General features: G+C 32.4%; 1 protein-coding gene across 1 annotated transcript; it reads right to left on the bottom strand.

Annotated features, from left to right (window-relative positions):
* Window positions 1–989: 989 nt before the first annotated feature.
* On the bottom strand, window positions 990–12857 carry LOC137924470 (uncharacterized). The gene is made up of 3 exons (XM_068767856.1): window positions 12837–12857; window positions 6677–6775; window positions 990–1508 (listed from the first exon to the last, which is right to left on the bottom strand). The coding sequence occupies exons 1-3, from the start codon at window positions 12855–12857 to the stop codon at window positions 990–992; spliced, it is 639 nt and encodes a 212-aa protein (XP_068623957.1).
* Between the last annotated feature and the right edge of the window lie 3473 nt (window positions 12858–16330).

Raw genomic sequence — 16330 nt, 5'->3', positions numbered from 1 at the left:
AAAAAAAAAATTAAAATTGATTTAAAAGAGCAAATGTTGAGTTTATGTCTGGCTCTTTGCGGATCAGCGGTCCGAGCTGGTTGTAGCTTTTTGCTTATAATGTTAATAATCGACGATTCGAAAACGCAAATACCTACTTGAATAAATATATTTTTAATTTTTAAGACATCCATCCAAAAGGTGGAAAAACGGCCATGTAGTTTTGGAAGTGTAAAGAAGAAGCCTATGTCCAACAGTGGGCGTCGTAAGGTTTAAATCAGAGTTCTCCAAACTTTTTTGTGTCGTAGACCCCTTGCCATGTTCTTCCGTGTTGGGTAGACCCCCTACTTACCTGATATTGATTTCCTGTAAATTTCTAACTGTAGTGAAGTTTAGTGTCAAAAACCTCAAGTAGAAACACATATTAATTTATACATTTATTAATTGAATTTAAATTAAAACTACTCAAAATAAAATTTTGTATCTGTTATGTAAAATATACGTAACATTAAAAACATTTTTTTTCGCTTACGTAGACCCCTTGCAGGCTGTCATAGACCCCTAGGGGTCGATACAGACCACTTTGGGAATCACTGGTTTAAATGATGATATTATTAATTTTATTTATCCCTTTCTTATTTGTAAGTGTTTAAATTAAGAACGAATATAGATAGATAAACTTTTCTATTGCGTTTTCTATAAAAGTTAATAGCAGCGAATTGTATTTGGAAATTAACACATAAAAAATGCTTATTTTTAACACTTTTTATAAAAATTGCTGATAGCAAGTGAGTTGTGTTTTACAATGTTTCTTTCAGTACAAAAAAACACTAATGAAAAAAGTTATTCAAAAACATTTTTTATTAACAATAACAACAATTAAAAATAAAATAATATAATATATTAACAAACAACAATCATATCAACAATCAACAACAAATATACAACAACAATATCACACACGTATAACACACATACACAGACGCATTCACTCACACAGGGAAAATAATTTATATCTTATGCGATCCTTTCTTAGTGTGGATGATGGTTTCATAAACTGGTACTTTGAAGGGAAATGGTTTTTCAACAGGTACCAGAATGTGTTTCACCACCTCGAACGGGACTTCCTTGATCTTCGGCACGTGAACTGTTTTCTCTACTGGATACGGTACCGATTTCTCGACTGGAATCGACACCTCTTTGATGATCGGTATAACAACAGCTTTTGGTACTGGAACTTGAATCGGTACGGGATGAGGTACGGGGATCAACACTGGCTGGTTAACTTTGAATTCTACGTTCTTTGGCACAGGGACGACGATCTCTTTATAATGCTTGATGGGTTCTGGATTTTCTTCTTCGATGTGCTGATGGACTGGGTAAGAGTGAGCCTTCAGGTCATGGCCTCCGTACTCGTGACCTCCAAAGCTGTGACCTCCGAAGTCCTGGCCGGCGGAGCCGTGGTCAGCGAAGGAGTTACCTTCGTGACCACCGAAGTCAAATCCTCCTGAATACTCGCTCGGCTGTACCTGTGAATGTAAATAAAGGTTATTAACAAAAAGATTTGTATTTCCTTTTTGTATCAGTAAGATTTTAATAAAACGGTCTCGGATTTAACTCCGGAGGAATACATAATTATTATTACCCATATCACCTTTACCATAGATCATAAATAAAATTCAAAAAACTGTAATATGATTATCGAAATATAAACTAATATGCAGTCAGTTAATATACAGTACACTCGATTCACGGTCTGTAGCGCTTGGGCAGCGACTTAAATAAAATAATGTAGCAACTAATATATAATTGAGTATTCCAAATTGTATTGTTAATATGTATAAATTTTAACTGTATTTATCCGTAAGTGAAAATTGTGTACAAAAAAAATTGTAACAAAAAAATTATAAAACGCTGTCGTGCCTCGCAGCTGGGAGAAGAAAGATCCGTATCAAATAGCGGCAACCCTCTCCCAACTGTCTGCGTTTAGTTAAAGCAAAAGATAAATACTGTAAAAAAAAAACACTAGCGATACAAATTAGAATTAATAAAAAAAAGTACACTCTATTCAAAAATCAAAGGTTTCAGAAATAATAAATAAGATAATGATAATATAGAATAGATATATAAAAATAATTATTGTTTACAATCTGTCCCATCGAATTAAAAAACAAAAAAAAATAATGTAATATATTTCAGAGTGATCACTGTATACAGAATGATTAGAAACATTACTTATTTACAAGCTGAAAAACTTTTACCTGACTAGTGAGATATACATTCACCAGTTTAAAGTTTTTACATGTATGACTAATCAATATGTATAGCAGCGTAAACAATACTTTAAACCAGTGTTGCCCAACGTTGGGCCTATGTTCCACAGGTGGCAATACGAAGTGGACTCGTCACGAGTTTAACCCTGTCGCTTTAATATAAAAATGATGTGTTATATAGAGGGACGTAAGAATTTTACAAAGGCTATGTGAGGCTTGGCAATTATAAGGTTGTGCGGTTGTACTTTTGTTTAATTAATTAAAATCCATTGACATCTGCAAAAATCTATTTGAAATAATATTTAATAATATTTGCCAAAGTTTACCCTTACCAATATAATAAAAAAAAATGTAATCGGGATACTATCCTATAACATTCACACTGTGCATTATTTATATATGATTGCTACTGCTAACAAATAAGTTTCCAGATCATGGGCCCTTTGCCAATATATCACACTAATCGCCAAATCGCCTGCCAAGCGTGGCGATTATGGTATTTCCCCCCTAGGTAACCTATGCCTTATCTATAGTATGTCGGTGTTGAAACGATGACCAGGACCGAATTTTCTTTAAAAACAAAGTTATTTTTTAAAAAAAAAATACATTTTGAATAAAATCAGTTTGGATAGTATTCGTAAATGTAATTGAAATACCTTATACATATAATATGTCGCAATTATAACAGTTTCAAAGTATGAACACGTAATATGGGTAGAAAAAATATAATTTATAATTTGTTGAAACCATTAGTTGTATAAAAATATTCTTCATTCGAAATATTCACCATAGACTTGACATCAACTTGAAAGATCATAGAAATTGAAAATTTTCCATCTGAAGATTCATTGAAAATAAAATTTAATTAAACTTTTAACTAAATCGCTTTTATAGCCCATTAATGAAAACAAATAAAAAAAATTTAGGAATTAAAAAAATATTCGACGGAAGAGTATTTAAAAATATTTTAATATTTAAAAACCAGAGTTTATTAATTGGATTTAATCAAAATACCTCTTTAGCGTACAAAGTCTAAAATTAACAGCGCCGTGAAATTTCAATTTGTACAATTCAAAGCACTTAGGGTCTCGCGTTTCGAATTCGACAGCTACCTTAGTCATAAGCGGCAGCAGGAATGTTAAAATATTTTTCCAAATAAATATTCAGCGTTTATTTAATAACTGTGTAATAAATTTATTAATAAATAAGAATTTACCATCTCGAACTTACTAGAACTTTATCCGTAGTATGAATAAGTGTACTCCCCATGACGACAGTGCAGTGTTGCTTTTTGAGTTATAATATTAAGATCTACGATTAGTGATACAAAGTGACTATTTGGTAAGTTATTTATACAGTGATTTTTTGAGCGATTTGGAAGCGAAATTTGGACTAAGCGAAAGTATACTTTGTATTAAAGTAGGGTGACCATCTGATTTGTGAATTAAGGATTCCTTGTGAACCAGTGGTGTTTGATTTCGTGTCAGAACCTACAGTACGTAACATTACTATTATCTATAATACTACATCAAAAATATGTCTGAATGAAGTAAAAACAACACAAAGGCGATATTATAAAATTTTGAGACGCTAAGTTTCCGCTATCGCTTATGAATAAGAGCAATAACTTACCGGCTCTACGGAATAATAAAAAAGCAAAAGCGTTCCCAGCGACGGGCAGTTAACTGAACTGCAGCCAGTTTTTTTCTCTCTCTCTCTCTAACCGTTTATTTTCAACCGTTATTCGATGAGTTGCATAACTGTAACGCTCTGATCTAAAAACTGTAGCAAGAAATTTACAAACTACCCAACAGTTTAGTGAACAGCGCCGCAATTCCGAGGTTCTCTTCTGAATTAAAACTATTATGACAGTTTACTTATGAACAACTCTATTGCAGTCCTCTGTGTCCTCTTTGAAGATTGTTCTGGACGCAAATTTGCAAATATCTAGACTATACCGAATCGTGAACAATGTTAGCGATGCCTCTGACAGCAATGGCAAATAATGTAAAGTGATTTTGGAGCGATTTTCAGAAAAATAATTTAGTTTTAGATTAAATAAGTGCTCTGTAATAATATATTAATAAATACTCTATGAATTTTTAATACTGTACAGAAATACTGCGTTTTTTATATCTTCTTTCTTTCGTTTTTTATATCTTTTGGAACAGAGGTCACTATATAATTATTTTGGGCCGTAAATGATCATGCAAGCACAGTTAGTTAATAAGATATGCGTTTTTCCTAAAGTTTTCTTTCTTTTATATAAAACATTCTCTTTCAAAATATTCTCACTTCTAGAAAAAAAACAACTAAGAGTTTTTGAAGTAAAACTAAATTATTCGCACAAAATGTTACCCTTCCAAGAATTAAAATCATAGATTTACATAACACATATAATCACCGTTTTAACTATTAATAAATATATTGTAAGTTATATATAAATCTTGATAAAGGATGGCGTTCCGAACGCGGTTGCTTTGAACTACACAGATAGATGGCGCTAGCAGTCGATTTCGTTATTCTTTGGTTACTTAGCAAAGATAAACAAAGAATCGACATATGTCAAATATTATAAACTATATGTCTTTCACATTGTGGGTAACAAGAAGGCATTTTTCTGATAAGTTTTAATCATCTAAGAATACACACACACACTCATACATTCTTTGGCGAAGAAATTGTTTATGTGATATATAATATGGATTTAAAAAATACCAATGAACGAAAGTGTAACCACACTCATTAATGCGACCCTGGTCTGCCAACCTAATACAAAGATCAACAGTTTCATTTTTAAATCTACATTATTTGAAATAATATTAAGTCCACAACTAAATTGTAATGATGTAAATTGGTTCATAATTATGTTAAAATAAAATTACATATTTTTGATGAATAATGACATGTTACTATAAAGTTCTAAATCTAAATGAATTTACTGGATAATATCTAACAAAAAAAATTTAAGGAATTATTTACTGATTTAAAACTAATTAAAGTCATTTAATTTCATTTTTCTTTTTTATAAAGACTCAATACTTTATTGCAGGTTTTTTTTCAAACTGTTTAAAAATAAAATGCCATAAATGAATAACAATTCTGAACACAGATTAAATAATATATACTCCTAACAGTGTACAATAAAGATTATGTCAATTTGACATCTTTCTTTTGCCTTAGAAAAAGTTGAAATTAAAAAGAAATGTAAGATCGGATTGCTCATGTAATTCCCGCCATATTGCCCGACGCCATTTTGCCTCTCGGTGAGAGGTTAAGCGGATCCAAGTCGAGGCCCAGCTGAGCTGATTGTAATAAAAAAAGAAAAAAGTCACCGCACTTTACGACATTTTATTATTTCGTATTGGCGGGAAAACATTCTACGCATCTGTGAGAGTAGGGTTCCGTGGAATTATATTTAAACGTTTCGATACACACAAGCTGTTTATAGGTTTAACGTTCAGATTTAAGAATGTCTGAGAAATAGATTTAATACGAGTTACGTTGATAACCTTGCTAAAGACATGTCAAGTGGAAACATTTTATCTCAAGTCAAAGCCTGCACGATTGGTACACCGATTTTAACTAATTTTTTCAATACGAAAATAATTATAAAATGTACGGAACGTCTAATGAATTTTTTGAAGTATGATCGCCTTTGTGTATGGCTGGGGATGAAGCGAATTTCTTAAATTTTAAATGCGAATGATAAATCTTCCATTTACAAGCAAACACCAAGGACTATATGTTTTACATCACACATAATTTTGATAACGTGGCGACACTATTATTTATTCATTGAATAAATGAAGAAAGTTTCGCAAAGTTTTTAAAAATTAATAATATATTTTGGATCATTGATATTGTTTCATTCCTTATATTATATCATCATCATAGATCTTCCCAAAAATTGCTACTATGAGCAGATCTAGTGTAATGAAAACCACACGCATTGTTAAATTGAAATACGTAATACACATAAAGAGATATATGATTTATGTAGAATTTTACAAAAACAAAATTTTAAAAAAGTATTTAAAAGTACTAGCTATCGCTAATTGGTCTCGACTGCATTTTGTATATGTAATTAAAAAAAAATACATTCGAGGAACTTTTTAAGATGCCAAAAATATATCACTGGGGTTGTAACCTAAAATATATAAATATTTAAAACTCTTTGCGAATGAAATTTCATATAATCTTTCTTAGCTGATCATTACATGGCATTAGAAATATTTCTACCAAAATTTTAAGTTTTAACACCTTATGGTTTCATACATATCATGATGAGTTAGTGTATAGATGGAAATCTCTTATACATATATTTATATTAGCAGTTCATTTATAACTTCATTCTAACATATTGACAATGTATTTTAGCATTGGAAAATATTATAAAGGTGATAATTAAAAATTAATGTTACCTGCTGATCCTGTTGGAAATTGTAAGCTTGAAGATTCCCGTAAGGTACCCACTGCATCTGATCGGCAGATGATGATACCACCGCCACTAATGCTAGAATCTGGAAAAGAGAATCTATGTAAGAATAAGCATTAACATTAAAAATTGGCTCAAGTTAAATACGAGCAACTAGATAAAATATAACAATAACGATATCGATTCGAGACGTGGTCGCTTACGATGGGAATTGCTCTGTCTAAAGTGGCAGTGGGCTAATGCAATCAACGGCCGTCGGGGCTGATGGGTTCTAGAGTGGCGCCCAAAAGCCGGTAGACCGTTCGTTCATTCGTTCGTTCGTTCATTCGTTGCTCGATATAAAAACAGAAACTGTGCAACTTTAAGACTAGAAACTCTACTTATATGAAAACGGGAATTGTGTGACTTTGGTGCGAATGAACTGCGGACCGGACAACGCGCCGTAACTCATTTAATGCCGTTCGCCGGCGCCATTTTACAAGAACATACGGGTGTATTTTTTAACATCGAACGCGGATACAGTTACGAAATCATACAGTTGTAAATACTTTAGATTTCATAATTTATTTATAAAACATTTTCAATAATTAGATATAATTAAAATTTAAAAGAAAAAAAAATGTGGTTTTACATGTTCAATGACAACATAAACGTGGAATTCAAATTGTCGGTTCAGGCCATAGACATCCACTGTAAGGCTTAAGTGTCTCCAAATTTCTTTGGAGGATATACCATAATCGCCATACTTAGCAGGGGGGTTGGCGATCGCAGTGTGGTATTAGAGTACGCAGAGGATGCTGCTGCCCATCCTCTGGAAACTTATATGTGAGCAGTGGCAATCCTATTACTTTTTGATCACAGTAGTACATAATTCGTATATACATACATAATTAGTATTCATCATGTGTGTATATATATATATATAAACTTTATCAGACAAAAGCCTAATTATAATCAATTCCATCAGTTGAACTGACAGCATATTTACGGTCACGGGAAACGCAAGATTGGTCATCGCAGCGATGATTAAAGACATGATGATAAAGAATATTTTCAGAACACCCTAGATTTTTGCAAGAATTTTAGACTACAACGAATTTTTTCACTCCTTTCCTTTCCTTCTCCTTCATTTAGAACACAGTGTTCGTTCGTTCGTATATATATACACATGTGTGTATGTGTGTGTCAATACTATTAAAAATCATTTATACACCTACTAACTAATCATCTATGCACAACCTTGGTATGACTAGTGAAGAATAGCCATGTGGTAACAAATCCGCCATTGACAAAATTGGACAAGAAAAATCCGCAGAGTTTCCGATCAGAATTTAAATCCGTATGTTCTAACGCTATCTCTTAAGCTTTTTACAGCCGGCTAACATTGTCGGCCACCGTTGATGTATCGGGTTGTTGTAAAGTCACCCTTATTTATGGCGTTATTAAGCGCCTGAATGCTTTGCCAGTTCAATTCAGCGCTCGTATTTCTCAGCTATATCTTCGCGGGGTTTAGGAGATATTTTTTCGCAAGCGCCGCGACGTTTTAGTTCGGTAACGAACAATTTATAGCGCTTTGTCTACAGTTTTACAAAGTTTTCATTTATTTATATACTATATCTAATCGCATATACTATTACATATATAACATATGCTTCTACAATATATATATAAACCAAAACTGACGCTTAACTGATATTCACGGAAAAATTCTGCACAGAACATATATAACATGCTAGACAAGAAAACTTTTCAGACGTCTGCCTTGAATAAACTATTTTAAATCGCATCGACATACTCTACAGAAAAATAGATTAATTTTCAACGAAATTGAATAGTATACTAGATGGCAAAAGGTTGTTGATAACGAAGGTGAATATAATGTTGATTATAAATAAATACTTGTTAAAAATGTTGTCGTGTGAATTTAACTTAAGAATGCAACATTACTTTCCGTACCCATATCATTTATAAATGCACAAATATAATATATCAAAAATAACAATGCACAAGCACAATAGTTACAAGTGTGTGGATTAAAAATCCATGCATCTCACTTGGACAGATCTATTTATCCTGCTCACACGTTTTGAAACAAAACCTTGCAATGTCACAGTTTATTGGGAAATAAATAAAATCAATAAGATGACCAAAAAATAATTGAACATTTTTGTAACTACTTTCCTTCAAAATTATTTTTAACAACGCGCGTAGGATACAGATAGAAATATATTAAATTCTGTTATATGTTTCAGCGTGATCATTGTTATCATTTCAGTCGTAGAGAGTCCACTGTTGGACATAGATCTTCTCCTATTTCTTACAAGACAGGCTGTAAGTGGCCTGCATCCAACGTCTACCTAACAAGGTCACTCTACCTTCTTAGACGTTCTTCGCTTGCCAGAAGTAACTTAGTTAACTTAGTTACTTACTAGTTAGTCTCTATTTAGAACCAATTCCAGTGACTACCTAATCTGGGTACTATGTGGCCTTATCATTGTGTATTGGCAAATGTCACTTGGGTAGGAGTGTAAATCAGCACTCCTACCCAAGTGACATTTGCCAAGAAAATTAGATTACAAATATTAATGCAAAGAAAAATTAAATGAAAATTGTAAAATAGCAGTATCCAGCACTAATAGCGGAGTTCGAAAGGCGATATATAAAAGGTAACAAGATTATGGAAAGAGATGAAAGAGAATGTGATGGAAAAAAAGAAGAACTAGTGATATATATTGAAGAAGAAATTGTCACTGTTCACCTATTACAGAGATACGAGACGAACCAAAAAAATGGCTGTAATAAAAAATAAAAAAGGCTTTTGCAGATTCCACATGATCGAGGATGTAGAGCGTAGAAGCGAGGTTTTCTTAAGGTAACGAAGTTCGAAGGCTTCGTCTACGTTTTTACTCATTCTTGATTCAATATGTTGTTACTTAGTTGTAATGGAATAGGCGTTTGTCTTCCATCTCGCCTGATGGAAAATGTAGATGAAGACGAAGGTGGTACACACCCATTCAAAAGAAACCTGTTCACTCTACTCTTAAACGCTCCAGAGCTCAATTCATCAGGAAAAATAGACCCAGGCAGGTCGTTCCAAATCTAGGCGACTCTCAGCAAAAACGAGCTGTCAAATCGTTTAGTTCGACTTTTGGGTATGTCAATAACGTATGGATGAAACTTTTGCCTGCGTCTGGTAGTCTGATAAAGAAATGGAGATTAATTGTGCAGCGTAAAGATTAAGCAGCTGTTCAGAGCTGAAGTACTGCCAAACCTTTGAAAGAATTGATAATTTCTTGGAGACCACTTGTGAAATAGACTCAATCTGTTGGCCAAAGTTGAGGTTAGATAACTTAGAAACATCCCGAGCATAGACCTCTCCGTAGAGTGACTTTCAGGGTTGATGTTAAATAAATGAGATATGTAATGAATTATGAAGTACTATAATTTTATAAGGCGTTAGAAATCCAAAGCGATAGAAAGCTTACAGTAACATTTACAATGCACATACAAAGAAACGAGTTCAGTCATTGAATAACTTATCTAAGACTTTTTATACGATTTTTCCTTTCACCCATTTCAATAGGCGCGAAGCCTTTTTTTATTTATTTTAGACTAGCGCTTGTCTGTGGTCTTATCTGGCGTTACGTAGTTATATAGCCTTTTTTAGTCTCTTTGCTACTTTTTGTACGCATTCAGTTTCACCTGGTTTGATCAAACGCTGAAAGCACGTAGCCTGATCGTTGATTTAGATCAGTGATTCCCAAAGTGGTCTATATCGACGCCTAGGGGTCTATGAAACCTGCAAGAGTCTACGTCAGCGAAAAAAAATTTTGGGGTCCATGAAATGAAAATAGGGGTCCATCTCAACACATACACTGATAGTACCTATTTACTTACATCATACTATCTTATAATATCAAAACATTTACATTATTTATAAAAGTACCTATGAAGTAAAAAAAATGATTATATGTGTTTATAAAATTGTGTAAGTTGTAGGATGTTGGTATTCGCTTTGTGGTCGCAATACACTTTGAACATACACTAAACTTCACTACAGTTAGAAATTTACATGAAATCAATATCAGGTAAGTAGGGGGTCTACCCAACACGGAAAAAGATGGCAAGGGGTCTACGACACAAAGAAGTTTGGGGAACTCTGCCTTAGATTGAATGATGCCTTGTAGTTTAATCAAATTGGACTCTTCTAATCTACTTATGTCAACCACTGTGAAAGATCTTATGTGAATAATGAATAAATTAATAAAGAACTTCATTGCGGTAACTAGGCATTTAGATACATAAACAACCTCAGCTGGGACCTTTAGTTTTATCATCGGGTAGATTACTAACGTCTTATGTGCTGGAAAACGTAAAAAGGCAACCAGATAACAATCAAATTAGTCTTATGTGTTTTTGTCACATAAATATTTTTTTCCCGTTACGGGAGTAACCCTCCGGGGAGATGTCCGGAGTTTTACCCCTTGCTCCTACGATTCCTCCTCATCCGAATGGTTTCCCAGTTTCACCAGTCTGACTCACTTCATCCAACTAGCCCGTTTTTGTTGATTTACGTATCATAATTATAAATGTTATAATAAATTACTTATTTAATTATAAATAAAAATAAACTAGTAGTGGAATTGGGGAACAATGTATAACTAACTAATAAAAATTTATAAATAATTAATGATAAAAATAAGCTATGACTTAATAAACCTCTTTTCTAAGTCACTAATCGATTAGCATTTGCTTTTACAACTTTACCGAATTTGACGCTTAGTTCAAATTAGTGACTAAACTCATGACTTTTCAGCGATCTTATTTCGACCTGATATATTATTTATTTTAAATCATTTACCTATATATTTATATATTTAGTCAAGGAACTACAAGTCCCAAAGTTCAATTTGGAATATAAATTTTCACGTTTTCATGATATTTATATATCTATAGATATTATTTGAGTTAGTATTCCTGGTCATGTTATAAATATTCAGATATACTGCAAAGGTTTTATATTCAAACTTTTTTTTTACTCCGTAAAAGGACTTATACTTTGATTGTGAAATTCCGGTTGTATGATATTCAAAGGAACTGAACTGTAGAATGACAGGGAGCTATGGTCGGATAATAAAGCCTTCAAAGCGACGCTGAATCCTTAAGGTTCTAGGACTGGTAATTGCATCGTAGAAAAGTTCAGGTAAAGTTCAGGTCATTAAAAAAGCCATATACAGGCTGCTTCCAATCGACTCTATTGGAAATTTACGGGGGAGGTCTATGTTAACTGTGGACGTGCTATGACTGAAATGAAGACAAAAGTCTTCGTTGATATATATATCATACTATAAGAAGTCGATGTGATACTGAAGGATAAGTAGTGTAATATATAACGGAATTTTGATAAGAAGCATATTTCAAAAACAGCTTTGAACAGATTTAAGTATCAATCAGGTGTTTTTAAAAAATCTTTGCGCATTCCGAGCTGGTGGTAGCCTACTACTTACAGTGTTGAAATAATTGATGATTCAAAAGATTATGTTAATGCTTACTTAAAAAAAGAATTTTAAATTTTGATTTATACTAATAACTAATTTTCAAGACAATGTAAATAATTCAAAAGATTATTTTTTATAAATTGATTTTGAGTACTATGACATTGTATTGAAATCAATTTTGACGTTTCGCTACTATCCGAAAATAATTATATAGTAATTGCTTGTACTGTCATAAATTTACTTTTGTTTAAAATTCGTAATTCGAAACATATTTAAAATTACTGTACCTAACCAAAAACTTCATAGTATAATTGTTTTTTTTTAAGAAGGCAATTGAATCGTTTTAATTATATTTCGGAACGGTATTTTTTGCCAAAAGTTTACTAACGAAAAACAAAGCATACAAAATTTACAAAATTTAAAATTTGATCTTTAATACCGCCAGTATTAATTTAAAAAAATATTATCGAATGGAACAAAACATTAATTCTTTTTTATTAAAAAAAAATTTCTTAATTTTTCGTGTATATAATCTGTGTTAATTTTTTTTGTTCAATACAACAATATGGCTATGGAATTTAAAAAGCACTTTTCCTAACCACACTTCACAAATTTCACTGATAATAAAAAATATTTCACAAAACTCACATATAATTTCGTGGAGTACATTTTGACTGTCTGATGGTCGCCTTTCAACTCACTTGTGATGTCACCGCCGCCGCGTCCGCCATTTTATATACAAGTGACAGTTCCTGATACAAATATTCCCGCCAATTTCATTCCACACAATCTAAAATTAACCAATTTACTGAACACTAAGCGCACTTATGTTTACCTAACAATAATAGGTCTTACAATCTGGTTTTCCTTTTTTTATTCCTATAACACTAGCGTCCAGTATATCATAAACCCTTGTCCGATGTTCAAATGATAGAATTGAGTGGTCAACCTTGCTGGTTGTTATGTCATAGACTTGCCTATCGTTTTTAATGCTTTCGCCGTGTATCATTAGGTGCATGTACATTACGTATTACTTTCGTCTTCTTTTTGCTAGAACGTCTCGGAAGAGTAATGTAAAGTAAACAAAAAATATATCCGACAATTGTTCCGGTCTGAGATTTTAATTTTATATTTACACATATATATATACATAAATGGATCTCTGTTTCCTTTGGACATGCTAAAAGACGTGAAAAACTTTGTTTTTTTTTTACTAATAAGTGGATGCTACTTATTTTAAAATATTACTTAAGGAAAGGACGAACCAAAATGCATATACACACGATTCCTAGTACCACTTCAGATAGTTTTTGCACTACATGGTTGGTCTGTTTGTTCATTAGATAATACGATATCTTTTGTTAAAAATTATGTACATACTAAGCCAAAATATAAATTACAGTCTGATCTATGTACATAAGCAAAATAATTTAAGAAAATGCACGATTTACATAAGGTTAATACAGGAGATAAAGTATGTCTTTATTACAACTGTTCACTGTATTATAATACGCTCTTATATGTCTCTAATAAATGCAATAAATTTAACAGCGTGGCCGATACGGGAGAGGTACCGCATCCATCCTTGGTACCAAGTGACTCACACTGCCATTCCGTAAACACATCAAACACACAACTCTACTCGGGTAGAGTCTACTATGTCACAAGCAAATTTATTGATAAGTGCATGTATTCTTCTGTGAACTAAGTTCCGGCGAAGCCTTAAAATACCCCGAGCTAGGAGCATCGACATGAATAGAGACTAAGCAATACATTTAAATTCATTTAAACTTTTAAAAAATCCGGTTATATGTGAGGGATTTTTAAATTATTAAAAAGCTTGGGAATGAATTGCTCTATTATTATTGTAAAAGTAAACAAAAAAAACATTCTGAGTTTGTTGTGGATTGATATATTAACGGAGCGTATTTGAAACTCTTATAACATTAAGTCAACAGCCTTATAGGTTGTTGAATCTAGATTCTAGATATTAGAGAGACCGAAAAGTAATGTCGTTTCTGTCGACATATTTTACACAAAAACCGATAGATGGCGGTGCCGGCATTAATATGTATACTAGATGGCAAAAAGTTGAAAAAACGAAGGTGTATATATTATTGATTAGAAATAAAAACTTGTTAAAAATGTACTCGTGTGAATAAGAAAGCGACATTACTTACCGATCCATCTAATATATTCGAGTATTAGCTCAAATTAAAAAAAAGAATTTACATCCGTTATTGAATCTTTGCCTTTTTAATTGTGACAAATTAACGTTACAATAGATCCGCTTCATTGAACAGCACTTACGTAAAACATGATAATTAAATCGATTTATTTAAATCATCTCGATCATTGAATTCTGATAAAAATAGGACATAACAAATCGATGAATGTAATTTTGTAATCGATTTTAATTACTTTGTAACTTTTACGATTATGGTATCTGTGTACATTTTTTATTTCACTTACAGGCTGTAACTTTGAGAGTCAGTGTCGACTTGACATCGCAAAATAGGAGTTCGGTTTCCACTAGTTTCACCATCACAACCATCATCATATCAGTGGATAGACATCCAATGCAAGGCATAGGCATTCCTCAAAGATCGCAACGATGACTTGTCCTGCGCTGCTTGCATCTAGCGACTTCAACCTATACTACGCTTTCAAACAGATGCCTTTGTCTAAATCAGTGATTTCCAAAGTGGTCTATATCGACCCCTTGGGGTCTATGACAACCTGCAAGGGGTCTACGTCAGCGAAAAAAAATTTGGGGGTCCATGAAATGAAAATAGGGGTCCACGGTTGTGGATCTCAACACACCATGATGTATATGAAGTAAAAAATTTATTATATATGTTATATGTATATGTATTATGGAATATAGCAAGGAAATTTTGAATTCCCTTTCCATCGTAATACCTAGTGGAAAGAAGGTTCAGCGCTGTTACCAATCTCCTAACGAAAAAAAGAAACAGACTGGACATCATTAGCCGAGGAGATTTAAGATTAACCCTTACAAAATTGACGCCAAATGTTGATAATTTATTATTAAAGCATCAGGTTCATCATTCTCACTAAAAATATTGATTTATTGCTTATGTTATTTTATTTATAGTTTATTTTATGTTACGTATATATTACATAACAGATACAAAATTTTATTCTGAATAGTTTTAATTTTATTCAATCAATAAATGTATAAATTAACATGTGTTTTTACTTTAAGTTTTTAACACTAAACTTCACTACAGTTAGAAATTTACAGGAAATCAATATCAGGTAAGTAGGGGGTCTACCCAACACGGAAAAACATAACAAGGGGTCTACGACACAAAAAAGTTTGGGGAACTCTGGTCTAAATTATGTAAAATGGAAACATCACAAACTAAGAAGTAATACATCGTTAGAAAACCACTACACTGAAATTATACAGGGTGATTGATTATAAATTCAAAAGCTTAAGGATGAATATAAAGCCCATTTGCTGTCAATTAATGTAATTACATAATCGTAAAAAAATCGAATTATTTCGGACATCATAATTAATTATCTTTTATTATCTGTCTCAGCACACTTTATTCTGCCAGAATTTATTTGCCTGTCGCATTCAAATTGTAAAATAAATTGACATATTTCACAGTGATCACTTTATACAGTATGTATGAAATTAGGTATAACAGTTTCAAAGCTTTTTGATGACATGAGGTATATCTCTATCAAAATGTAAGGTGAAATTGTCATTTAAACCTTCCGGGCATTAGGAAGTATATTTTTTGTCAGGTTAGTAGAACTGTCTATAACATTTGTAAATTGTCTTTTTGTCAAAAGGTTTAAATATCTCCAACTTACACGTATTTATGTTATATATTTTAATTTTGTCAAACGTGTCAAATATCTATTGGTAACAAAATATCCCAATTTAAAAAAAATCGTCAAAAACTGGACTGATATTGTTCCGCAACCACCATATTCGTCTGATTTGACTCTGTGCGACTTCTATTCAACAAACTCAAAATGCCAAGGCCGGGGCGCCATTTTGTCACGATTGAGGTGAAAAACCAAATCGAAGGTCTCAAAGGCTTTCCCGGTATTTGACTATTCAAACTGTTACGAGAAAAGGAACGTTGACAAAACTGATT

The sequence above is a fragment of the Battus philenor genome, unplaced genomic scaffold (genome assembly GCF_028537555.1).
Source record: "Battus philenor isolate CCGP_79_NKW_IND1 unplaced genomic scaffold, ilBatPhil1.0.hap1 SCAF_24, whole genome shotgun sequence".
NCBI classification, from domain to species: Eukaryota; Metazoa; Arthropoda; class Insecta; order Lepidoptera; family Papilionidae; genus Battus; species Battus philenor.
The sequence above is the reverse complement of the archived record's forward strand: the minus strand, read 5'-3'. Positions and strand labels throughout refer to the sequence as shown.

Coding starts and splice junctions, on each gene's coding strand:
- LOC137924470 (XM_068767856.1), bottom strand. CDS start 12,857: ATGTACTCCACGAAATTATAT. Junction 6,776..12,836: donor TGTACTCCACGAAATTATAT/GTGAGTTTTGTG, acceptor TCTCTTTTCCAG/ATTCTAGCATTAGTGGCGGT. Junction 1,509..6,676: donor ATTTCCAACAGGATCAGCAG/GTAACATTAATT, acceptor TTACATTCACAG/GTACAGCCGAGCGAGTATTC.